Source organism: Capricornis sumatraensis, chromosome 9, assembly GCF_032405125.1.
Source record: "Capricornis sumatraensis isolate serow.1 chromosome 9, serow.2, whole genome shotgun sequence".
Lineage (NCBI taxonomy): Eukaryota > Metazoa > Chordata > Mammalia > Artiodactyla > Bovidae > Capricornis > Capricornis sumatraensis.
Window position 1 is genome coordinate 44,201,931 of NC_091077.1, and position 25,481 is coordinate 44,227,411.

At 37.7% G+C, this 25,481-nt stretch overlaps 1 protein-coding gene and 1 non-coding gene across 4 annotated transcripts; both read right to left on the reverse strand.

The window, feature by feature from the left end:
• Positions 1-1,093: 1,093 nt before the first annotated feature.
• LOC138086757 (U6 spliceosomal RNA) lies at positions 1,094-1,197 on the reverse strand. Its single transcript, XR_011145452.1, has one exon. It is a non-coding gene; the product is annotated as a U6 spliceosomal RNA (small nuclear RNA).
• Positions 1,198-5,008: 3,811 nt separating this feature from the next.
• Positions 5,009-18,232, reverse strand: ZCCHC10 (zinc finger CCHC-type containing 10). 3 transcript variants are annotated; one of them, XM_068981297.1, is made up of 4 exons: positions 18,191-18,232; positions 8,877-9,038; positions 5,999-6,040; positions 5,009-5,349 (listed from the first exon to the last, which is right to left on the reverse strand). In XM_068981297.1, the coding sequence occupies exons 1-4, from the start codon at positions 18,229-18,231 to the stop codon at positions 5,082-5,084; spliced, it is 513 nt and encodes a 170-aa protein (XP_068837398.1). In that variant the 5' UTR covers position 18,232; the 3' UTR covers positions 5,009-5,081. The 3 variants fall into 3 exon arrangements, with proteins under 3 accessions (XP_068837398.1, XP_068837399.1, XP_068837401.1); XM_068981298.1 differs by lacking the exon at positions 5,999-6,040; XM_068981300.1 differs by lacking the exon at positions 5,009-5,349 and having other exon boundaries at positions 6,026-6,071.
• Between the last annotated feature and the right edge of the window lie 7,249 nt (positions 18,233-25,481).

A 25,481-nucleotide genomic window follows, 5' to 3' on the forward strand; every position in this document is an offset into this window, starting at 1 on the left:
ACTCTTTCTTAGCCATATACAGCTCTCTTGGAAGGCTTTACCAAACTCTCCCTGTGGTTAAGACTCTAAGATCTCTAGTGACTTAAGCTTGTACTGCTTAACACATGTCTATAAGTGTTTATTAATAGCCTATTAATCCTCAGAGGACAAAGACAGATACTTAATACTGGCTGTTAAATTTTGCATAAATGAGTGTTTTTTTCCTTTGTCCACATACTGATTCTCTTTAAGGCAACTAACTAGTTAGGGGTGATTTTCTTTGTATAAATATCTAGTTATATTGGCTTACATGTTTAGTGACCCTATGGATTTGCCTAGTACAGAAATAATCTCAGAATACCCTCAGGACTTCTTAAGGAAGGGAATTGTTTTATTAAATGTACACCACAATGTTCATGTAAAAATACTACCCAATAGTGGCATGGTTTTTCATTCTTGATTTTGTCCAGAATTTTTGGGAGAGTAAGATCCAGTGCTAGGGATTTATCATCGTGGCGTCATAGAATTTATTATCTATAACCCGAGTCGCTTGTAGCACATGGCAACTTGTACTGTGTCTTACTTAATTTTAAATTAACATAATACTCATAATCATAGAAGGTTGAACTCAGGTGTTTACTACTACTTACAAAATGTCACATTCAAGTAATGAAAAATAATAATAATCATAATCATAAACCCACTGCTGCTGCTGCTGCTGCTAAGTTGTGTCAGTCGTGTCCGACTCTGTGCGACCCCATAGACCCACTAAGACAGCACAAATGGGAGAGGAGTACACAGGGGTGTAGCTTCTTACATGAACTTACCATCACTTTCTGTCCTTGAGCCCTCTCTGACCTTGGCTGATGACTGTATGCTGTCATCGAGTTTGGAGCCTTTGCAGAGTTTCATGGCATAAATTGGCTTGCTTCTTATTGACTTTCCTTCACTGTAAGGTTATGATTGGGCCCTTAAAATGATTTGGTTGTTTAAGGAGGGATCCACGATTCCATCAATTTTTCCAGCTTCCAAAAGAATTGCAGTTTCTCATGTTTCATCTCCTTTCCTTTTCTCCTTGCCTTATGGGTTTATACTTTGTGTCTGTTTCTTTTTTTTTAATATGGAACGCTTCACGAATTTGCGTGTCATCCTTGCACAGGGGCCATGCTAATCTCTGTATCGTTCCAATTTTAGTATATGTTCTGCCAAAGCGAGCACTGTGTCTGTTTCTTTTCTACCATTTTATTAGGTGTCAGGAGGAAGGGTAATAAATATGGTTTCAATGAAAGCCTTTTTTCCTTTGCTCTTAGTGTTTTTGTGTGTGTCTCCCCAACTGATAGTGAACTCCAAGGAAATCACTGTTGAAGTGTTATTCATATGTTCTAGTATAGTACCTTCCAAATAGGAGTTATACTGATGTTTGTGGTTATTATTGATAACCTTGAATAGCATGTGCAAGTATCCTTGGGAGGATACAAAAGACTTTCCAAAGACATTGGCAATTTCCAGGTCCTCAACTTCCATCCATACTCTCTCCTAAAATGCATCTGAGAATGTCTATAGCCCAGATGTCATCCTGGCTTTCCCTTCTCTCTTCCTCTTTCATAGTACCTTTCTCTCTCACACACACATACCACCACCACCACACCTACACCTGCATCTTTTTATGGCATAATTTTACCAAGATGTAAAAGCCTGAAGGACAGCATATAAAAATACAATTTGAAATATTCCTTTGGGCCAACTTCTTTCAATTTGTTGTCATTGTTTAGTCACTAAGCCATGTCTGACTCTATGTGACCCCATGGACAGACACCATGCAACCCCTTTCAATTAAGGCACCATAGTGCAAGGTCTGAATTTATATTTGGCCTATTATCAATTTAGATATACTATAAAGGGGAAGGGAGGATGCAATGACAATTTTTAATTAAAGACTTTGTCTCTTCCATTTGTTGCCAAAGAACTTTGCTGCATGAAGAGTACTGTGAAATTAAGGAAAGCTAGGCTGAGGAATGTTGAAGGTGATGACACCTAATTTCTTCCTACTAATGGCAGGTCTCCATGTCTTTACCACCTTAGAACACTATTATTCAAAATGCATAAAAAACCTACAAAGACAGCACCCAGATCATGGATTCTAAACATCATTCTCCAGTTAAAAATCAGGATAAAAACTGGAAACGTGGTTGGTTCAAAGACAGGGCAAGGAGATCACAAGATGAATCCAGAACATCTTGTGATTTCTAAAAGTAAGGAAGTAGTAACAAAAAGATGAAGATTAAAAAAAAAAACAAAGGAGCCAACCTGAAGGCATGCTTCTAATAGTAAAAGGTGGGATAATTTGAGCCAAAAAACACTATTATTGAATTTTAACCCACAGAACAGAAGAAACATTGATGAGTCCACAGTACTATCGATTAAACAACTGGGAGAGAAGCAGCAGTGCTTCCTTATAGTATAATTCCAATTAGTGTAAAGAGGAAAACGGAAAATTACCATTTGTCAAACATCACAGTAATAACTATTGTTATCTATACTAAGAGAAAGACAGTCTTTGTAATGGAGAAATCTGATGAAACCACCTTAACCCAGTGATCAAGGTCAATATCACCAATAGTAAATTACTTTATCGATATTGGGAATTTTTCATTTCTGTGCTAGTCTAAAAAGCATAACGTCAGTTCAGCCATGAGAACACATTTGGCAAATCCAAATTGTGGGACATTAGACAAAATAACTGATCAATACTCTTCAAAAGTGACAAGGGCATGAAAGATAAGGAAAGACAAAGGAACTTAGAGACAGTAGATTTAGAAGTAACAATGCATTTTCTGGGTAATAGAATGGGACAGAAATAGAACACAACTGGGAAAACTGGTGAAGTGTGAGTAGTTTTTGGTTTAACTTACAGTATTTTATCAAATACTAATTTCTTGGTTCTGCTCATTGTACTATGGTTATGTAAGATGCTAACATTAGGGTAAGTGAGGTGAGGTATACATGGAAATTGTAATTTTACAGATTTTCTGTAAACCTACAGTTAGTTCAAATTAGCAAGTTAAAAAAATAAATAAAATCATGACTATGAAGTACACTTTCTCTGTACTTTCTTCCATTTCCAGTGCTAACTTTTGGTGTAATACCAAGACAAATTTACTATATTGTACAGTCATACTAACAAACGTTTGAGGAGTAAAAACCTATGATCTGATTATGACTCCTTTTGATATGGTTCTGAGAAATAATACATTTATTACATTCGCCAGGGATTCAACTTCCAGAGTTCTGCTTTTAGGCAGGATTGGGTAAATTCTTTGGAAGTTACCCTCAACTGTGCCATTCAGTCTGCTTTTTTGAGTAAACTGTGTAACTAGAGTAAGGATCTTGACCTCTGTACTTTTCCAGGTATCCCTTTGAATAGTTGTAATAGTAAAAATAATTAGAATTTAAATGTTCTTACCATCTAAATGGATAAGAAGTGGCATTAAGAAAAATAGCAGAGACATTAAAGAAGCTTAAGCTCATCAGCACAAATTGAGTTTTATTTGATTGCAAGTGATATAACCTATGTACATGTTTCCCTTCCAAGTTTTTTCACTGCTAAAATTGCCTTCACAGAGATTACAAACATTGTAAACTGCATTTCATTAGTAGTTTATGAAATCTGCCTGTCAACTGACACATTCTGTATAGAGCCTTAAAAATGATATTTTGAGAGTATTTATAATCACTGAAAGCAGATGATTCTGTAAAACAGGTAGTTACAGATCTTTAAACTGACAACATACATATATTTAAACATTTAAATAGAAGTTCATTTTCTTCAAAAGTAATTTTCTGCTGCTTTTTCATAAAAATATAAAAAGACAACATCTGTAGTTTTAAAAACCTATATTTAACCTAAATCAAGATTTTTCTACAAACAATACCTCTTTCCAAAAAGTTCAAAACACATCACAAAATAATGTGATGTTAAATCAAATAATTTCATCATGACAGAGTATTTTACTTTTTAAGAAATACTTGGCAGTATTTCTTTTTAAACTTTCATGCTAGATTTCAAATGTGTATATGCTATATAAACACACTAGATTAATCCAAGTCACTCATATTTATGCAGTAGACTCATATATGATGAGTTACCATATAAACAGTCATACCACAATTGCAAAATGGTAAAAGGCAATCTTTATGAAAACAATCTAAAAAAATTTAGTAAAAGGCAGCCAACATCACTCTAATTTTCTGTAAAAATTACATCTCTTCCTCCTACCCCTTTGAATGGTATCTTTTATAGCATATTGACACACAAAAGTATTTATATCCCTTTTACATAAGCTAGCTTTTTAAATGACTGCTTTCTTTTCTGACACATTGAATTTATCCAAAGGCACCAAAGACTAGACTCCTAGGTAGGTTCAGAATTTTTGTTCTTTTTAAGTTCCTCTAAAATAATTTTCCTCAGAAAAGGGTAACCCTAAGAACAAGAAGAAAATGAATGATAAAACACAGTAACCTGAAACTTGTACCATCCAAAAGGTATAAATTTATTAATAGGTTTCTTGAACTTTTCATTTAGGACAAGAAGTCAGAACAACTTTCTGAACATAAACACAAAAATAGAGCACATTAGTAACAGTAGGAAAACTCCTAAGCTTCTAATGTATTAAATCTTACATAATAACATACAGCCAAAAGCATTATAAATTCACTGCCAGATATTATGATCCTTTATCCTGAAAAATGTCTGATACACAGCACTAACATGGAACAGAGTATGGCATTTATTTCATAGGGAGGAAAGATAGGTTTCATCACAAAAACAGATTTACTAGATTTCAGCTTTGATTAATTTTAGAGATATATTTTAAAGATAAAAAAGAAAAACAAGGTTCACCCCTCAAATAAAAAAAGTCTTTATATATATATATATAATCCATTATTAATACTTTTTATGCTCTTATAATGTAAAACATTTAGAAACTTCCGAACTCTAGAAATGTTGGCCAGTTAATCTATTTGGCCATAACACATTCTGAATTCCCTTCTGAGAATCACATTACTGTTTTCAGTCCATTAGTCCAATGGATGGAGCAATTCTATTTTTTTTTCTTCTTCTTTGGTGGTTCATCGTCAGAACTACTATCTGTGCTGGTGCTGCTACTACTGGAAGAGCTGGAATCTGAGTCTGAATCAGAGGATGAGGAGGAGCTTGTGGAGGAGGCGGAAGATGATGAACTGGAGGAACTTTCATCAGAGTCACTGTCCTCTGAGGAAGATGAGGTAGATGTCTCTTCACTCTCTGATGAAGAATCACTGGCTGAACTGTCGCTGCTATTGCTACTGGAACTGGTTACACTCTTAGACCTATTAGACAATTATATGCATGAGAAGCTGACATTCAATAGAATGTTTAAAAGCAATTACACTTGAGTGTTATGTATATATATACACGTATACTGAAGCTTTACCAGTATTGTATCACTAGATTTGATGCTTTATGGATTGCCTAACTGTTAGTAATCCTAACGTGCCCACCCTTTCACTCCAACCAGAAGGTCTTTAAATCTCTTGGATGGAATTTGAGAAAAGTGAACATACTGTATTGTGCTTCAGAGTGAATGTTAGAATACAGTTGCAGTTTAACAATTGGGTTTATTTAAACCTCCTGTACAGTGGTAACTGTTTCATAACCTTAACTACTTTAGACAAGATACAGCTGGCCAATACTTTCTTACCAATAATTTCTAATAACATTTTTTAACCTAAGACAAGAGAAATCACTTACTGTTTCCAGGTATAAGGACCCTGGAAAGTTGGAGAAAAAGGAGAAACAAAGGAAGAAACTCCAGACAAGTAAACAGAGGAAGGTATCAGAAAACAGGACGATGTTTAATCATGAATCGCAAACGAGAGACTTCAGATCCAAGTCTTGTAACTATTATTTTAAAATCAACCACCCTATCCCTCCAACTATTATTATATATTACCTATGTAATATTAAAGCCACACATACCTTTTCTTCTTGGTCTTTCTTTCTACATTAGCTTCTCCAATGCTGATAAGCAACAGGGAAAGGGGGAGGAGCTCTTGTTAATAAAGTGATTATAAACAGCTCAGACAAACCCTTCCGATATCCCCAAAACTGTTTTACATTAAAGAAACACTTTGTCTTTTGTAACATGTACTGAGAGTCCAGTGTTTCTTATTATAACCAAGAGAAAAGTTTCCTACCGCAGGTGTATATGGTACCTGCATGAGCTACTCAGGTGGCTTAGTGGTAAAGAATCTGCATGCCAATGCAGGAGACACAGAGATGTGGGTTCAGTCCCTGGGTTGGGAAGATCCGCTAGAGGAAGAAATAGCAACCCACTCCAGTATTCTTGCTTGAAAAATCCCATGAACAGAGGAGCCTGGTGGGCTACTGGCCATAGGGTAGCAAAGAATCAGACACAACTGAGCACATGTGTGGTACATGCAGTTAAATTAACTAGCTCTTAAGACAGATGCTATCAACTGTATTTTAGAAGTCAGGTGAGTTAATAGTTAAGATGAGCACACACTAATTTGCTTCTTTTTTAATTGTGAACTTAGGTTGACACAGCTAAATCAACTACTTAGTGAACAACAGAACAAAGCAAATAATAGCAGAACAAGTGTAATTTATAATTTGGTTTTCTAGAATGGTATTATAAGTGGTCATTTTATATAAAAAGAAAAGCAACTGTTAATTAAAAAATTTTTTCTTAAATGATTCATTTTGGTGTACACTTAAAACTAACACAACACTGTAAATCAACAATTGTTGTTCTTTGCCACTAAGTCCTGTCTGACTCTTTTGCGATCCCATGGACTGTAGCCCACCAGGCTCCTCTGTCCATGGGATTTCCCAGGCAAGAATACTGGAGTGGATTGCCATTTCCTTCTGCAGAGGATCGTCCCAACCCAGGGATCAAACTCAAGTCTCCTATATTGGAAGGCAGATTCTTTACCACTGTGAGCTACCAGGGAAGCCCAAATCAACTATACTCCAATAAAAATTTAAAAGCCTCATTTCTTGAGACATCCCTGGTGGTCTAGTAGTTAAGACTCTGCTTCCACTGCAGGGGGTGTGGGTTCTATTCTTTGCCAGGGAACTAAGATCCCACACGCCACTAGGCACAGGCAAAAAAATTTAAAAAACAAACAAAAAAACCTTCCAAACCATTTATTTTTCTGCATGTCCTCCAAATGTTCAGTTTTAAAACCAGAGACTTAATACTTTAAGATTATGCTCCCGCATTATTTATAAAGAAAAAAGCCTGGTGATTTTAAATACACAAATGGCTTGCTGCTATATAGCTGCCAAACAACATGTCTACTAAATCAGGGTTTCAAATTACAGAATTACTTCAATTACTCTACACTGTCCTATAAATTTAACATTTTTATATTCTGAACTTCTCTGCATATCCTAGATAATGCTTCTACCCTTATTTCCCAGATCTTCAAATATAAATACGTATTTATGTAAAGTTGTTTTATTACTGAAGAATTTTCATTTTTGCAATTTATTTAATTGGTAGAAGTACATTTGTTAAGTCACACCACAAGAATTCAAGGTCATTAAAATTCATACACTTCCATAATTTTATCACTGAATCAAAATAATCAGCAGTCTACGTAACAGAGCCAAAACTAAAATTCATGTAGTTGTATGTATTTTTTAAGATCAAAATACTCATGTAATACAACTAGAAAAACAAAAGTAGTTGTTGAAATGAAATTATCCATAACTCTTATCATTTTTTGCTTACATTTCTAATAAATGAATTTTTTAAAATTATGTTTTTCTCCTCATCTTTTTTCTATCCTAAGTTTCAATATTTGCAGAGGGTATAAACTCTGGCACATTATATATAAAATATTGACATTTAAAAAAGAAAATTGTTATATCATTTTGATAATTGTAACTATCACAAAATTTGATACCTATCATAATTAATTTTTAAAAATATGAACAAGTTTATCTTTAACAATTGGTACTTTTACATTATCCTTTTTCATCTTTGAACCTTTTTATTTTCCTTCCCCCACAGAATGTATCCTAATATATTTTTATGCCTGAAAATTTTAGTGACCACTTATATTTCTCTGCAATAAAAACACAGATATAACATAACTTGAAATTTTATCTTTTAATTACATATGATCATAAAGTTTTAAAAGTGCTTAAAAACTCTGAGTTGAATTACCATAATCACTACTACTATGCAAATTGATTAAAACAATGTAAAATATATTATAAATTTTAGTAACTATTATGGAATGGCTACCTACTCCAGTATTCTTACTTGGAGAATTATATGGACAGAAGAGGCTACAGTTGATGGGATCACAAAGAGTTGGACATGACTGAGCAACTAACACACACACATACATAAAGTATTCTACTGGAACTATATCTTTTAAAGACATCAATTTTTTTTTTTCTAGTTTTTGTATCCATCGATCTTACTGCTTAACTATGACAGAATTCAGTATCAAGTTAATTCCTATATTTAATTTTTACAGATTTAACCCTGAGAAAGTTTGTTAACCTGAACAGGTAGACGGTATAGCAATGTCACTTAGTTCTTTGAATTCTTCCCATGCTAAATAAATTCCACAAGTCATATAATGAGGTATTATTAAAATACACTTTTTGAAATACGTTTTTAAAAATAATTTTATTTATTTTGGTTGTGCTGGGTCTTGTAAAGAGCTTAGCATGGTGCCTTGCACCAGTAATACTCATTAAACTTTAACTAGTATTTTTAATTTAAATCTGGATAACCATCATAAGATATTTAGTCCCTTAATAAATTTTATAAATAAAAATAAAATATTCCTTTGGACACCATATGTAACCTTACCTTTGTTGTAATAATAATCTGTTTTCTTTTTCTTTTAAAGCTTTCTTTAGTTCTGCTGTTCTTGAAGGCCTGTGTAGGTACTTTCTTTTTCCTGTGCATTCATAAGTCCAATGTCCAAATTCCAAGCATTTCTGACATCTTACATGTTGCTTATTTGCTTCACTACAGGATAAAAAATAAGAATACAGGCCTTAAATTTTTGACTTGACATTTTCTGCTGTGAGAAACATAAACAATACAAGCATTTGTTAGATTTAATCACTAGGCAATACAGTAAGTGGTTAAGGGCTGGAAGAAGCACAAGCTGGAAACAAGATTGCTGGGAGAAATATCAATAACCTCAGATATGCAGATGACACCACCCTTATGGCAGAAAGTGAAGAGGAACTAAACAGCCTCTTGATGAAAGTGAAAGAGGAGAGTGAAAAAGTTGGCTTAAAGCTCAACATTCAGAAAACTAAGATTACGGCATCTGGTCCCATCATTTCATGGGAAATAGATGGGGAAACAGTGGAAACAGTGTCGGACTTTATTTTTGGGGGCTCCAAAATCTCTGCAGATGGTGATTGCAGCCATGAAATTAAAAGACGCTTACTCCTTGGAAGGAAAGTTATGACCAACCTAGATAGCATATTCAAAAGCAGAGACATTACTTTGCCAACAAAGATCCATCTAGTCAAGGCTATGGTTTTTCCAGCAGTCACGCATGGATGTGAGATTTGGACTGTGAAGAAAGCTGAGCGCCAAAGAATTGATGCTTTTGAACTGTGGTGTTCGAGAAGACTCTTGAGCGTCCCTTGGACTGCAAGGAGATCCAACCAGTCCATCCTAAAGGAGATCAGTCCTGGGTGTTCTTTGGAAGGAATGATTCTAAAGCTGAAACTCCAGTACTTTGGCCACCTCATGCAAAGAGCTGACTCATTGGAAAAGACTCTGATTCTGGGAGGGATTGGGGGCAGGAGGAGAAGGGGACGACAGAGGATGAGATGGTTGGATGGCATCACCGACTCGATGGACGTGAGTTTGAGTGAACTCCGGGAGTTGGTGACGGACAGGGAAGCCTGGTGTGCTCCAATTCATGGGGTTGCAAAGAGTCGGACACAACTGAGCGACTGAACTGATCTGAAGAGCTTGGACCTTAGACAGAACTGAGTTCAAATCTTGTTTCCTCAATTCCATTCCAGTAAGGGCAGACTAGGTAATTCAGATCAACTCTTCAGCTTAGAATTAGAAAAGATAGCCAAAACATTTTTAATCTGCTCAAGGATCAGAGAACTAACAAAGAGGTTAAAGAATCACCAAGCCAAGATATGGAAGAGGAGGGAAACTCAGAGTGGTCAGCTCTACATTTAACTAAACTCTTGTCCTGGGGGCTTTTCCCAACTTGGGAGGGTAAGCAAGCATCATTTATAACAAGCAAGGGAGACAAATTATGCATTCAGAGTTAGGACTCTGAAGATCTTTACCCTAGGAATAAAGCAATGGTGTATGAAGTGCTGCCCAGCTTCTAGTCACCTAGGAGACTAAGAAAAATCTCAATCCCTGAGATTGAGTTAAGATAGACAAGTGGAGAAAAACAGATAAAGAATTGGAAAGGAAGAAATAAAACTGTCATTCCTTACTGATAATGTATCATGTGCATTGCAAATCCAAAAGACTCTAGATAAATTTTTATTTTACTCTTCGGCCACGCTGTGTGGCATGTGGGATCTTAGTTTCCCAACCTAGGATTGAAACCTGTGCCCCTTGCATTGGGAGTGTAGAGTCCTAACCACTGACTGCCATGGAAGTCCACAAATATTGTTTTAATAATTAGAATTCATAAGTGAGTTTCAATTCAGTTCAGTCACTCAGCCATGTCCGACTCTTTGCAACCCCATGGACTGCAGCTTGCCAGGCTTCCCTGTCTGTCCATCACTAACTCCTGGAGCCTATTCAAACTCAAGTCCATTGAGTTGGTGATGCCATCCAACCATGTCATCCTCTGTACTCCCCTTCTCCTCCCGCCTTCAATCTTTCCCAGCATCAGGGTCTTTTCCAATGAGTCAGCTTTTCCAATCAGGTGGCCAAAGTATTGGAATTTCAGCTTCAACATCAGTCCTTCCAATGAGTATTCAGGGCTGACTTCCTTTAAGATTGACTGCTTGGATCTCCTTGCAGTCCAAGGGACTCTCAAAAGTCTTCTCCACCACCACAGTTCAAAAGCATCAGTTCTTCGTAGCTCAGCTTTCTTTATAGTCCAACTCTCACATCCATACATGACTACTGGGAAAACCATAGCTTTGACTAGATGGACCTTTGTTGGTAATGTCTCTGCTTTTTAATATGCTGTCTAGGTTAGTCATAGCTTTTCTTCCAAGGAGCAAGTGTCTTTTAATTTCACGGCTGCAGTCACCATCTGCAGTCATTTTGGAGCCCCCCTAAATAAAGTCTCTTACTGTTTCTGTTGTTTCCCCATCTATTTGCCATGAAGTGATGGGACCGGATGCCATGATCTTAGTTTTCTGAATGTTGAGTTTTAAGCCAGCTTTTTCATAAGTGAGTGTAGAAAGGTTTTATATTAGGATCAGTAAACTTCTCTTTGAAGAAATGACTGTTTAGGTCTTCCTCCCACTTTTTGATTGGGTTGTTTGTTTTTCTGGTATTGAGCTACATGAACTGTATATTTTGGAGATTAATCTTTTGTCAGTTGTTTCATTTGCAATTACCTGCCATTCTAAGGGTTGTCTTTTCATCTCGTTTATAGCTTTCTTTGCTGTGCAAAAGGTTTTAAGTTTAATTAGGTCCCACTTGTTTATTTTTGTTTTTATTTCCATTACTCTAGGAGGTGGGTCAAAGAGGATATTGCTGTGATTTACATCAGAGTGTTTTGTCTATGCTTTCCTCTAAGAGTGTTATAGTTTCTGGCCTTTAATCCATTTTGAGTTTATTTTTGTGTTTGGTGTTAGGAAATGCTCTAATTTCATTCTTTTACATGTAGCTGTCCAGTTTTCCCAGCACCACTTATGGAAGAGACTGTTTTTTCTCCATTGTATATTCTTGCCTCCTCTGTCAAACAGGTGTCCATAGGTGCATGGGTTTATCTCTGGGCTTTCTATCTTGTTCCACTGAAATACAGTTCAGTTTTTGTGCCAGTACTGTCTTTATTACTGTAGCTTGGGATGTTCTTTTCATAACTATTTATTAAGGACTATTTATGTCATCTGAACTTTTTTGTAGATCATGTTATAGGTCATAATAAAATTTTTTAAAAATCTTGGCTCTTTCACTACATAGTTTTAGGCTCTTTAGAAAGCTGATTTTTGAACTTCAGTTTCTTATTCTAAAAAATGGGACAATATCTACTTCACTAGATCATTGTGAGAATTAGACAAGACCATAGCCATGTTTTATACTTACTGTATGTCAGGAATTTAGCTAAATACTACTTACGCATAAATACATCTAATCCCCATGACACTCCAATGAGTTTGAGAACAATATCCTCATTCTACAAACTGGGATGTTTGTATAGCAAGCAACAAGGAATCTGGCATAAAGTAATACACAAATGGGAGCTGTGACTATCAGCCTACACATTAGGCTAATCAACTATGTGGACTAATGACACTTGGCAATTCCTCAAACATGGGTGCATGATGAGATGCTGGACTTCCAATTTCGACATAGAGCAGTCACCTTTTTATCCCTGGAGGACACGTAATTGCTGTTCAGTAAATATTTGTAAAATGAATGACTGTTAAAGTAGGCAAGGGTTTCAGGGAACATATATTGTTTATAGTATGCTTTTCATTAATTAATTGCCACATTGTGGGCCAGCTTCTGTAATTTTGACAATAATTTATTTTGGACTTCCCTGGTGGTCCAGTGATTAAGAATCTGCCTACCAATGCAGGGGACCCACAGTTTGATCCTGGTCAGGGAAGATCCACATGTCTTGGGACAACTAAGCCCTGGAGCTGCAACTACTGAGCCCACACACCACAACTACTGAAGGCCAAGTGCCGTAGAGCCCATGCTCTGCAACAAGAGAAGCCACCACAATAAGAAGCCCATGTACAACTAGAGAGCAGTTCCTGCTCAGTGCAACTAGAGAAAGTCCACATGCCGCAAAGAAGACCCAGTGAAGCCAAAAATAAATAAATAAATAAATTTTAAAAACTTATTTTTAGCACTTGTCCAAAAATAAGCCAATCCTAATGTGAAAAATTAATGTTTCAAGTATGGAACTAAGACCCAGCAGTAGTATTAAAAGGTAATAAAGAAGAGTCAGCTTTTCGCCTAGTAATAGTTCATAAATTTCCATAAACAACTGCCAGTACCATGACTATAACTTCAGAGTTTATCTCAATATGTAATGGTACAGCAAATTGTTAAGGCTTTCTATAATAAAAGACTTTATGGACTTAATATTAAGTTGCCCACTTTTCAGGTAAAAAAAAAAGAACATTATAGGTTTGATCCTCGGGTTGGAAAGATCCCCTGGAGTAGGGCATGGAAACCCACTCCAGTATTCTTGACTGGAGAATCCCACGGACAGAGGAGCCTGACAGCCTTCAGTCCATATGGTGGCAAAGAGTTGGATATGACTGAAGCGACTTAGCACACCCATTGTAATGCAGGGCTTCCCAGGTGGCTCAGTGGTAAAGAATCCACCTGCCAAGCAAGAGACACGGGTTCAACTCCTGCGTTGGGAAGACCCCCTGGAGAAGGAAATGGTAACCTACTCCAGTATTTCTTGCCTGGGAAATCCCATGGACAGAGGAGCCTTGTAGGCTACAGTCTATGGGGGTCACAAAGGAGCTGGACATAACTTAGCGACTAAACAACAACTATTATAATATGCATGCCAGAAATGATAAAATCAAAAACATTAAAGGATAATTAGTAAAAAATGTAAAATCATGACTCTAATACAAATATATAATGAACACATGTCAAAGATTTTATTTAATCATTAATTAATAAGGGAACCAGTAAGATGTTGGAACTGGTTTAGAACAGTATCCAAACAACACACATATATGGGCAATCAGGAATGCAGGAAACAAATTTACTAATAGTTAAAAACTGGTCAACAGCCACAGGGCAACAATCAGTTGTATTGCTTTGCATGGGTAAGAATCTTCTCTTCAATTTTTCCACAATTTACTGAGTTTTAAAATAGGTCAAAGACAATGAGGCACAGGTCCTGACCGGGTCATATAGCCAGGATAGGGGATTAGACAACTCAGCCAGTAATTTTTTTTTTTAATCCATTTCAAAGTCTTTCACAATATTTCCTAATAATGAAATTATGGAGGAGGATGGAAGCCTTTCAGAATCAAGGAAATAAAGTCTTCTTCTCCAACTTACAATCTGTTTTCCCGATATTGTAAGAAATTTATAGCCTGGGATGTCAGCTATTAAAAATATTATTGGCCAGCACTGTGGAGTTTGTTTTTTGTTGTTACAAACAGAACATTCACTAATATCTGAAGCCCACCTATGATGTTCTAAACATTAACTAGAGACTTCGCTGATGGTTCAGTGGTGTAAACTCCAAGCTTCCGCGACAGAGGGCACAGACTCGATCTCTGGTCAGGGAGTTAACATCCCACATGCCATGAGGCACAGCTAAAAATAAGTAAATAGATAAACATTTACTAACTAATCTTAAAAATACTTATATCTTCTATATAGAATGCAGAGACAGACCTATAATTTCAAAATAAACAAGACCAGCAAGCATTTCTTTTCGAATGAATACCCTATTTAATAACATTCCTTTTCTATAGCCTAAGCTAAGGTTTAAGGAAGTGTTTTAAACAGTACAGCCTTTTTATGTGAAACAACCTTCTTTGATACCTGAAATATTAAGACATGTCTGCCAGACTGGCAAAATTTTAAGTCTATGGTTGGCAAAGGTGGAGAATTGGCACTCTGAATATAGTAAAACATACATTTTTAAATGCTGGTATGTAAGTTGCAGAAACTTTCTGAAGGGCTATGTGGTAATATGCAACAAAAATCTTAAAAAATGTACATATCAAATAAACAAAAAATATAATATCAATAATGGTTATGTATCTAGAGGATCCCTAAGAGTTCCATTTATTATTAAACAAATAAATGAGTTTAATAAGGTCATAGGATATAAGGTCAGTATACAAAAGTCAATATACTAGCAATGAACAATTGGAAATTGCAGTAAAAAAACACTACAATACTTAATTTTACACTTGTTAAATTTTTTCTCGTTAGACTCAATGTAGAGTTCATCTGTCAAGACCTTTCTGGATTGGGATCTTGTTATCCATTGTATTAGTCACCCTTAGCTTTGTGTTAACTGCAGGTTTGATAAACATGCACATGTGTCTTCATCCAAGTCATTTATAAAAATTGTTGACAAGATCAAACAGTACCACACTGAGGCCACCATGTATATTTACTTAAACCCGTTAAACAATACTCTCAGTTCATGATGTTCAACTAATGTACCTAATAGTTCTGCTTTGTTCACAAGGATACTGTGAGAGACCTTCCAAGATGCCTCATTGAAATCCAAATACCTAAGAAAGGCAATAAGGGTATCAATCTCTAATGATTTGATACCTGATGAACTTGGCTTTTACTTCTGAACAGATTTAATATATCCAGCCAGAATTTTGCCTGGAATGGATATCAAATTCACAAGTCTAGTTTGTGGAATCTACCCTTCTCACTTTGAAAATCAAAACATTTGCCTACTTCTAGTCCTTTAGCGTCACTCCTGTTGGCCAGAAGTCCTCAGATTACCAGCAGCACTACAGCCATTTCACTTGGAAATTTTCTGTTATGTTGGGGACCAAATCACCTGGGTCAAGTGCCTTAAACACATTCAGAGTGGCTTAGGGCTCTAATACCCACTCCTCTGGTCTCCTGGGCCTCAGTTCTACTCTTGTCATTCTGCATACAATTGTGTTTGAGTTAAATCTGATTCAGAGTTAAGTTCCTAAAAGATCTGCTGAATGGGAAGTTCAAATTTTCCCCCTTTCCTCCTTTGGTCCAAAAACTTTTAAAAACAATGTCAATAGTACTTTCTCACTTCTCATAACTTGTAGCTCAAAAATTGTTCTTATGGAAGCGCTATCTGCTCTTTATAAACAAATCATTTTGATGAATATAAAATAAAAAGCAAAAGCTCCTCTTTTACTTTCTTTCTCTCCCAAAATATTCCCCAAATTTTCCTGCACTTTCCTTGCCTCTAATGGCCCTCGGTCTCCAACTCCCTGGGAGTTGTCCTGACAGCCTTTAAACCATAACAGGTTTTGCTACACACCATGTTTTCCTCCCAGTTGAGACCAGAAGCTCCTAAAGCTTTGTTTTTTACTTCTAGGTAGCTCATGTACCGAATACAAGCATACTGAAGAAATGGAACATTTGTTTAACTCTGTGATACTCTAAAACTTATGCTAAAAGCATTAAAAGTTTTACTTTCAAAAGTGGACACTGTTTGATTTAGTCAATCTAGCCATCATCACCTCCTCTGACCTATCCACCCACTGTTTACAAAGACCCATTCAATTATGCTGGGAAGAGAAAATGAAAGTGAAAGTCTCTCAATCGTGTCCCACTCCTTGGGACCCCATAGACTATACAGTCCATGGAATTCTCCAGGCCAAAATACTGGAGTGGGTAGCCTTTCCCTTCTCCAGGGGATCTTCTGAACCCAGGAATCGAACTGGGGTCTCCTGTGTTGCAGGCGGATTCTTTACCAGCTGAGCCACAAGGGAAGAGAATGAGATCCAAATTAATCAGAACTTCCTATTCCCATAGACATGGTTTAGGGTAGGGAATGTAATCCAATCTAGACAATGAGATGCTATCAGCTTGAAGCTGACAGGATATAAAGGACTCTAGATACTGCAGCCATTTTAGGACCAAAGGAGTCATCTATCCAAGTATGGAACCAACATCCAAAAGAGCAAATCTGAGAGACATTAGACCCTGGTAACACCATTTAAGTGGATATCTATTTAAGTAGAACTGTTACTTCATTCTAGATCTCAGAACCATCTTGGAAAAGCCTTCTTCCTTCACCAAGCATACTACTACTTCACACTGATTCTATAAGTCTTTATCTTTATGATCAAGGAACTCTTTTCATCCAGCATGAGGGGCAGAGTCTGATCAAAGACTGAAGAAAAGGATCAGGACTCTTAGAATAAAAAAAACTATAAATACAAAAAGGAATACAAATATACACACTGCAGCAGACTGAGTGATGTATTATAAACAGGCAAACAGTGATGGCATGAAAGGCTGAGAGTGAATAAGTGGTGAATGTTGGTTGGGTGTGCAGATTGGTAGAAGAAAAAAAAAGGCTGTACAAGAAAGGGGCATATGACACGAACTCCTGCATTATCTGTTCACACTCTTGTGCCTTTCTCTCGCTCATTAGCCGCCACAATGGACATCTTTCAGTTCTTAGAAACTAAGTTCTCTCCTGTCTCAAATTAATTATGCTGTTCTGGATGCTCTTTCCCCCAATCCTCTCACGACTGACTCCTTTCTCACACTCTCCATCTCTGTTCAAACCCCACCTCTTCAGAGATGCCTTTCCAGTCCAACCAACCTAACCTGGACCGTTCTCTTTTCCCACCATCTCACTTCCTTCAAAGCTCTTACTATCCAACTGCATTTACTTAAAATATTTAGTTTATCGACTCTTTCCACCAACAGAATGTAAGCTTCCTGAAAGCAAGTATTCTGTCTTGAACACTTTCTTATACCCAAAGTATCTCTTAGAGAATGAATGGCAGAATGTGAGAAGATAGCTTGGGAGAAAAGTCAGGCTGTTCCTAAGTAAGGCGATTACAATGGGGCAGGAAAAGCCAGCTGGCCTGGAGGTTGAACAGGAAGCTGAAGGTTTACGTCGGCGAGAGTAAGGGGTGTTGGATGCGGGCTACAAGCTTCGCCTGGTCACTCGTGGGGTGCGCCCACCGCTGCCCACCGGCTGGGTTGGGCAAATCGGCATAAATCACTTAGTAACCAATTCCTGGACGTCCCCTTCGCGGGAACCAAACGCGAGACTCTCTTCAGTCACCCCTAGGTCCCGCCCAGTGGCCTTACGCAGCCGTCTTCCACGAAATCGCTAGTGCACAGACATCAAACTTCTCGCCCCGGCCCGAGCCCCTTGTGGGCAGGCGACTTGTAAGAAAAAAGGCCACCCTCCGCCAGGCCAAGCTGAGGATCCGACACCAACCCCGCTTCCCGGCACCGCTCAATAGCCCGCTGACGCGCTTCTCTCCGCCCCCAGCCCGCCCCGCCGCCCAACTCCGGTCCTAACTTACGCTTGTCTCCGGGCTATGAGACGATGCATGGGAGTCGCCATCTTAGCGCGGCTGGCGACGGCCGCGCTGGGTTTTGGGAAACTCCTCGAAGTGGGCGGGGACTTCGAACCCTGAAGGGCGTAGGCGTGGGCGGAGCCAGTGGTCCTGGCTAGGCTCTGGCGCTGCTTTTCGGGCAGTAGTGGGTTGGGGCCTGGTGTGTTGTGTTTCCTGCATAGTCTATAGTTTGAGGGAGAGGAATGAGGCCAACTGACTAATCTGAACAAGGGTTCTGAAGGACGAGTCCACTTATATTGCTTGGAGAAGCTGGGAAGAACATTGTAGAATGAGGGATCTATCTATCCATCTTTATATACAAATCCATTTTTATATACATGAACGAATAAAGTTAATTGCTTAGTCGCGTCTGACTCTTTTGGGACCTTATGAATTGTAGCCCACCAGGCTCCTCTGTTCATGAAATTCTCCAGACAAGAATACTAGACTAGGTAACCATTCCCTTCTCCAGGGGATCTTCCCAACCCAGGGATCAAACCCAGATCTCCCTTATTACAGGCAGATTCTTTACAGTCTGAGTCACCAGGGAAGCCCCACTGTAGTTTTCAGAAACCAGAAGTAGTCTGGATGGCAAAGTTTAAAGGAATAATTTGAACAAGATTGACTATCAGTTGAAAAAGACTGGGGCTTCCCTGGTGGCTCAGTGGTAAAGAATCCACATGCCAAGGCAGGAGACACGTGTTTGATCCCTGATGGGAGAAGATTCCACAGACAGCAGAGCAGCTAAGCCCATGTGCTGCAACTATTGAGCCTGTGCTCTAGAACCTAGGAGCTGCAACTATGGAGACTGTTTGCCCCGACTGCTGAAGCCCGAGTGCCGTAGAGCCTGTGCCCTGCAACAAGAGAAGCCCCTGCTCGCTGCAACGAGAGAAAGCTCATGCACGGCAATGAAGATCCAGCACAGACAAAACTAAAGAAATACAATGATTAAAAAGAGTGACTTTAGCAAACTATGAAGTGTACATATATGTTAATTACTTGTGTTACATACATAATCATATTTGTATTAATTTCATAGTGATGTTAGAAGGTTATACAGGTAAAACTGCTTTGTCAACTAGAAAAAAATTATACAAATATTAATTATTTAAGGATATGTTAGCATTTAGTATCAGATCATGGAAATGTATTCCCTTAAATGCACGGTGTTTGAAACATACATACTTTTTCAATTAATTAATTAGACTGCATTGGGTGATAGTTGCATCATATAGGATCTTTCGTGGCAGTACACAGACTTTCTAGTTGCAGCACTAGGGCTCAATAGTCGCAAAGTTCTGACTTAGTTGCTTCCAGGCATGTAGGATCTTAGTTCCTCAGTTCAGTTCAGTTCAGTCACTCAATCATGTCCAACTCTTTGCAACCCCATGGACTGCAGCACATCAGGCCTCCCTGTCCATCACCAACTCCTGGAGTTTACTCAAGCTCATGTCCATTGAGTCAGTGATGCCATCCAACCATCTCATCCTCTGTCATCCCCTTCTCCTCCTGCCTTCAATCTTTCCCAGCATTAGGGTCTTTTCAAATGAGTCAGTTCTTCACATCAGGTGGCCAGAGTATTGGAGTTTCAGCTTCAGCAGCAGTCCTTCCAGTGAATATTCAGGTCTGATTTCCTTTAGGATGGACTGGTTGGATCGCCAACTAAGGATCCCAACTTAGTTCTCCAACTAAGGATCAAATCTGAGTCCCCTGCATTGAAATCTGGATTCTTAACCACTGGACCAACATGGACGTTCCCATATATAACTTTTCGAAATATATATATATGTGTGTGTGTGTTTCTAAGTTTCCATTCTTTTTTCAGTTAATATTTCTTGAACACCTAAAACGTTTTAAGAACTGAAGGCAGAGCATTGAACAAAATCTTTGTACACATGGAGCTTTCTATAGTCAATAAACAAACACAATGTCCAAAGAGCATAAATACTCTGAAGAAAAATAATTCAGGGTAAGGTGGTAATGAGTGATTTAGTATTGGGAATTACTAAAAATGACATCATGCAACCTTTGTGCACATCTGGTTCTTTAAAAAGTGGAATCTTACTCTCTGTTCTGTTCTTCAGCTTCATTCTTTTTCTTTGTTCATTCCTCACTGTATTTATGGACATCTTTTCCCATATCAGCACCTGCAGATCCAGGTCATTCTTTTTATGTATTATATTCTATGGATTACATGGATATTCCACAGTTTATCCAGCCAGTACCCTATTGTTGAATAATTATATTATTTACTACAAAAATGAAATAAATAGACTTTTCTAGCATTAACCCATGTTTCTGTAAGATGACTAGATTTATACCTTCTGCTCCTTAAATAGGTAGTACCCAAAACTGCTTCCTCACCAGAGCTAATGGTAATAAGGTAATATGATGTATTATTGATGAAGTTAAGTGTCTTTCATGTGATCATTGAAGACTGTACTTCTTTCATAAATTGTTCAACTTTTATTTTTCTATTGGATTTTTACCTTTTTAACACTTATATGTAGAAACTTTGACTAACATAAAACTTTTGTTATATATTTTACTATTTTTTTCCTATTTTGTCTGTTGTAGAAACTTTGACTATTTAATATAAAACTTTTGTTTTATATTTTACTATTTTTTTCCTATTTTGTCTGTTGTCTTTCCTTTTTATCTGGCCACATCATGCTATTTGCAGAATTTTAGTTTCTCAACCAGAGGTTGAACCCAGGCCACCACAGTGAAAACATCAAGTCCTAACCACTGGATCCCCAGTGAATTCCTGTTACATAGGCATTTTTAACAGTCTTTTTCTTTATGGTTCTTAGATTTGGCTCATGCTTAGAATCCCCAAATTATTTAAAATGTATTTTGTATTTTATTATATTTCTTCCATTACAATTATGGTTATATTTTTAATACTAATTTTTAACTTTTGAAACACCATTTACTACATAATTTATCATTTCTTTATTGAGTTGACTTGCCACTCCCTTATAACTAAATAGGTACAAGTTTAATTTATTTGCATATTTTACTTTCTTCCAAAGATCTATTTGTCCCAGTATTTGTATTTCTTTAATTTCAATAATTTTATAGAATATCTTGATATCTGGTAGGGGCAGTCCCTCCCAAATAACTCTGGTGGGCCAGTGGCTAAGACTCCCAGTGCAGAGAGCCCGAGATTCATTTCTGGTCAGGGAACTAGATCCCACACGCCACAACTAAGAGTTTGTATCACACAACTAAAAAATATCTCTCATGCTGAAACTAAGACCTGGCATAGCCAAATAAATAAATAAATCTTAAGGAAAAAAAGAAAAACCAGGCCCTTGGCAGTGAAAGCATGGAGTCCCCACAGTGCCAGGGAATTCCCATCTGTTGGTTAATTTTAAAAGAACTTGCACTCTAGTAAATGTGAAATGTCAAGAGACAGGGTAAGATACAACAAACAGAAAGGAGGAAGCACGTGACATTTTTTGTGATTTGGTTTCCATACCTGGAAAACCTACAAAAGCTAATTAAAAGCATCTAGACATAGGGGACAGATACAAATACAGACAATACAATAATATCTTGCTTTTTCAATGGTAAGACAGGCCAGTGTAGCTTTCTCCCACTGAGGCCCATGGGCTTGTGAGCCTCTCAACTTTGTCCATAGGGCCTAGGCTAAAATTCAGACACTAAGTATTATAAACCTTGATGGGTAGGAGCTGAAAAAAAAAATGAAAACTCTTGTGAAAGCTGCAAGTAATTTCTACTGGCAGGAATGAATAGGAGGAAAGGAGGGAAGAATGGGCAAGATGGAGGAAGGGCATTAAGAGACACAAACTGTTATGTATACGATAAGCTACAAGAATATATTATACAACATGGGGAATATAGTAAATATTTGTAAATACAAATGGAATATAACGTTTAAAATTTGTGAATCACTATACTGTACACATGTAACATGTAATATTGTATATCAACTATACTTCAGTTTAAAAAAATTAAAAATGAATATCAAGACTTAAGTAGACTATTCTTTTACTCTAGGAAAGCCTCTGTCAAGTGTCTTCCAGTTATGTAACACATGGGAAAAGATGGATGTAAAAGTCATGTGCTGGAGACAGGTTTGCATCTCTCTGAACTGACTTGGTTTTGGTCAGCATGGTTGTTTCCTGCCCTGATGGTAAGCATCTGGTGGTTAGAGAGCCGAGCGCAGAACATGAACAGGCAAACTATACAGTCCACAGGGCCCTGTCCTTAGAAAAATGCCACACTTGGGTTAATGCTCTGCTATTGCTGTCTTGAAATTTTGAAAAAAAATTATATATTTATTTTTTGGCTGCACTGGGTCTTCACTGCTGTAAGTGGGCTTTCTCCAGTTGTGGTACATGGGCTTAGCTGCACCATGGTATGTGGAATCTCCTGGACCAGGGATGGAACCTGTGTCCCTCGCATTGGCAGGCAGATTCTTAACTATTGGACCACCAGGGAAGTCCTTAAATTCTTAATAACTTTTGAACAGTGCACATTTTAATTTTGCCCTGGGTCCTATACAATATATAGCTGATCTGGCACCAGAAGTTGGTGAAAGTGTTTTCACACAAGACTGTGAGACGAACCACAATGGAAACTAGCTCCACCGGAATAAGAGGGAATAGAATGGATACACTTTTAAGTTTTTTGCCCTTTCATTATGCTTTACAACTAGTTGTTTTAACTATTCAGGAAATTTTAGTGTTGTAAGATTGGACCCCGGTGCAAAATCAAATGTGGGTTCTTCATAATATGCTTTTGCATACAACAAAAAGACCTCTTCTCCTTCCAGTCGGATGAGAGAATTTGACTAACTTGGCTAAATAAGGGAGAGGTTCAGAAAAGGAGACGATTTGTTTTGTAAAGGGGAATGATCATGCAAGGGGATTGGTGGAAAGGTATTTGGGCCTCTGTGGATATGAAGCTCTGGTTCTCTAAATGAAAAAGCTCTTTTCTCCAAAAAAAAAAAAGAAGAAGAAGAATTCCATTCACCTCTGGGTTTGAGGGTGAGAGTGGTACCTAAGGCCCCCTGGAAAGGGGTAAGAGCTACATTCCTTGATTATTTCCACTTTCCAAGAGGGCTTGAAAACTAAATCCTTGGGCCTTGATGCAGTGCCTTACTGTGATATAAAGCTGTGTGCTTGTGAGTCCAGGATTTGCCGGTTTGTTTTGTTGTTCAGCTGCTAAGTCATGTCTGATTCTTTGTGACCTCATGGACTGTAGCACGCCAGGCTCCTCTGTCCTCTACCATCTCCCAGACTTTGCTCAGATTCAAGTCCCTTGAGTCAGTGATGCTACCTAACCATCTTATCCTCTGCCTCCTCTTTTTCCATTTACCTTCACTCTTTCCCATCATCAGGGTTTTTTCCAATGAGTCAGCTCTTCTCATCAGGTGGTCAAAGTATTAGAGCTTCAGTTTCAGCAACAGTCCTTCCGATGAATACTCAGCGTTGATTTCCTTTAGGATTGACTGGCTTGATCCTGCAATCCAAGACTCTAAAGAGTCTTTTCCAGCACCACAACTCAAAATGAAGAATTCTTTGGCACTCAGCCTTCTTTACAGCCCAAATCTCCACATCTGTACATGAGTACTGGAAAAACCATAGCTTTGACTATATGGGCCTTTCTCAGCAAAGTAATGTCTCTGCTTTTTAGCACACTGCCTATGTTTGTTGTAGCTTTCCTTCCAAGGAGCAAGCATCTTTTAATTTCATGGCTAGTCACCATCTGCAGTGATTTTGAAGCCCAAGAAAATAAAATCTGTCACTGCTTCTGCTTCTCCCCCTTTTATTTGCCATGAGGTGATGGGACCAGATGCCATGGTTTTAGTTTTTTGAATGTTGAGTTTTTAGTGTGCTTTTCACTCTCCTCTTTCACCTTTATCAAGAGGCTCTTTAGTTCCTCTTCATTTTCTGCCATTAGGGTAGTATGGTCTGCATATCTGAGGTTATTGCTATTTCTCTTGGCCATTTTGACTTCAGCTTATGATTCATCCAGTCTGGCATTTCACATGATGTACCTTGCATAGCAGTTAAATAAGCAGGGTGACAATATACAGTCTAGATGTACTCCTTTCCCAATTTTGAACCAGTCCATTGTTCCATGTTCATTTCTAACAGGTAAGATGCTCTGGTATTCTCACCTCTTTAAGAATTTTCCACAGTTTGTTGTGATCCACATAGTCCAAGGCTTTAGCGTAGTCAATGAAGAAGAAGTAGACGTTTTTCTGGAAGTCCTTTGCTTTCTCCGTGATCCAACAGATGTTGACAATTTGATCTCTTGTTCCTCTGCCTCTTGTACATCTTGAAGTTCTCAGTTCACATCCTGCTGAAGCCTAGCTTGAAGGATTTTGAGCATGTCCTTGCTAGAATGTCAACTGAATGAATTGTATTGTAAACATTCCTTGACATTGCTCTTCTTTGGAATTGGAATGAAAACTGACTTTTTGCTGGTTTAGGAGAGACTAAAGTTAATATGCTAAGAGAAATAGAGAAGGGAGACAGAAAAGACCTACCTAGACTTGATTGTCTTTTCCTTTGATTATTTTGGTTATCACAGCCTTCCTTCAGTAAACCTCTTTTGTGATTCAGAGAGTTCAAATGGAGATTCTGTGCCTTGCCTCCAAAGGATCCCCATTTTACAGATTAGGGGACTGAAACTCAGACATTTTTATTAAGTGATTTATCCAAGGCTCAGTGCCCTGAGCTTTTTCCATTACACAACCTTTCTTTCCTTCTTGCCAGTTTTGTTTATAGTCAGCCCTCTTTATCTACAGTTTGGGCATCTATGGGGTCACCATAGAACACAAATACTTGGGGAAAAAATCCCACAAGCAAAACTTGAATTTGTACTGGCAACTCTTCACATAGCATTTACATCGTGTTAGCTATTATAAGTAATCTAGAAATGATTTAAAGTATACGGGAGGCTGTGTATAGGTTTTATGCAAATGCTATACAAGTTTGTATAAGCTACAGATTTTTTTTGGGGGGGGGTGGGGGGAGGCAGGGAAATGTCTCCAGAGAACCAATTCCCTGAGGATACAGAGTGGTGACTGTATTTTGAGATAATATAGAAGGAATTCCCTTAATCTTTCAGGATTCCATTGCAAGAAACACAAAACAAAACTTTGGCTAAGTAAATCAAGAATTTATTAATAGCTTATGGCTAGCTCATAATTTAGAAGTAGGAAATACACACCCAGCCTTGTGAAGCTTTGAACCAGAAAGTCCAGATCTTAGTCATA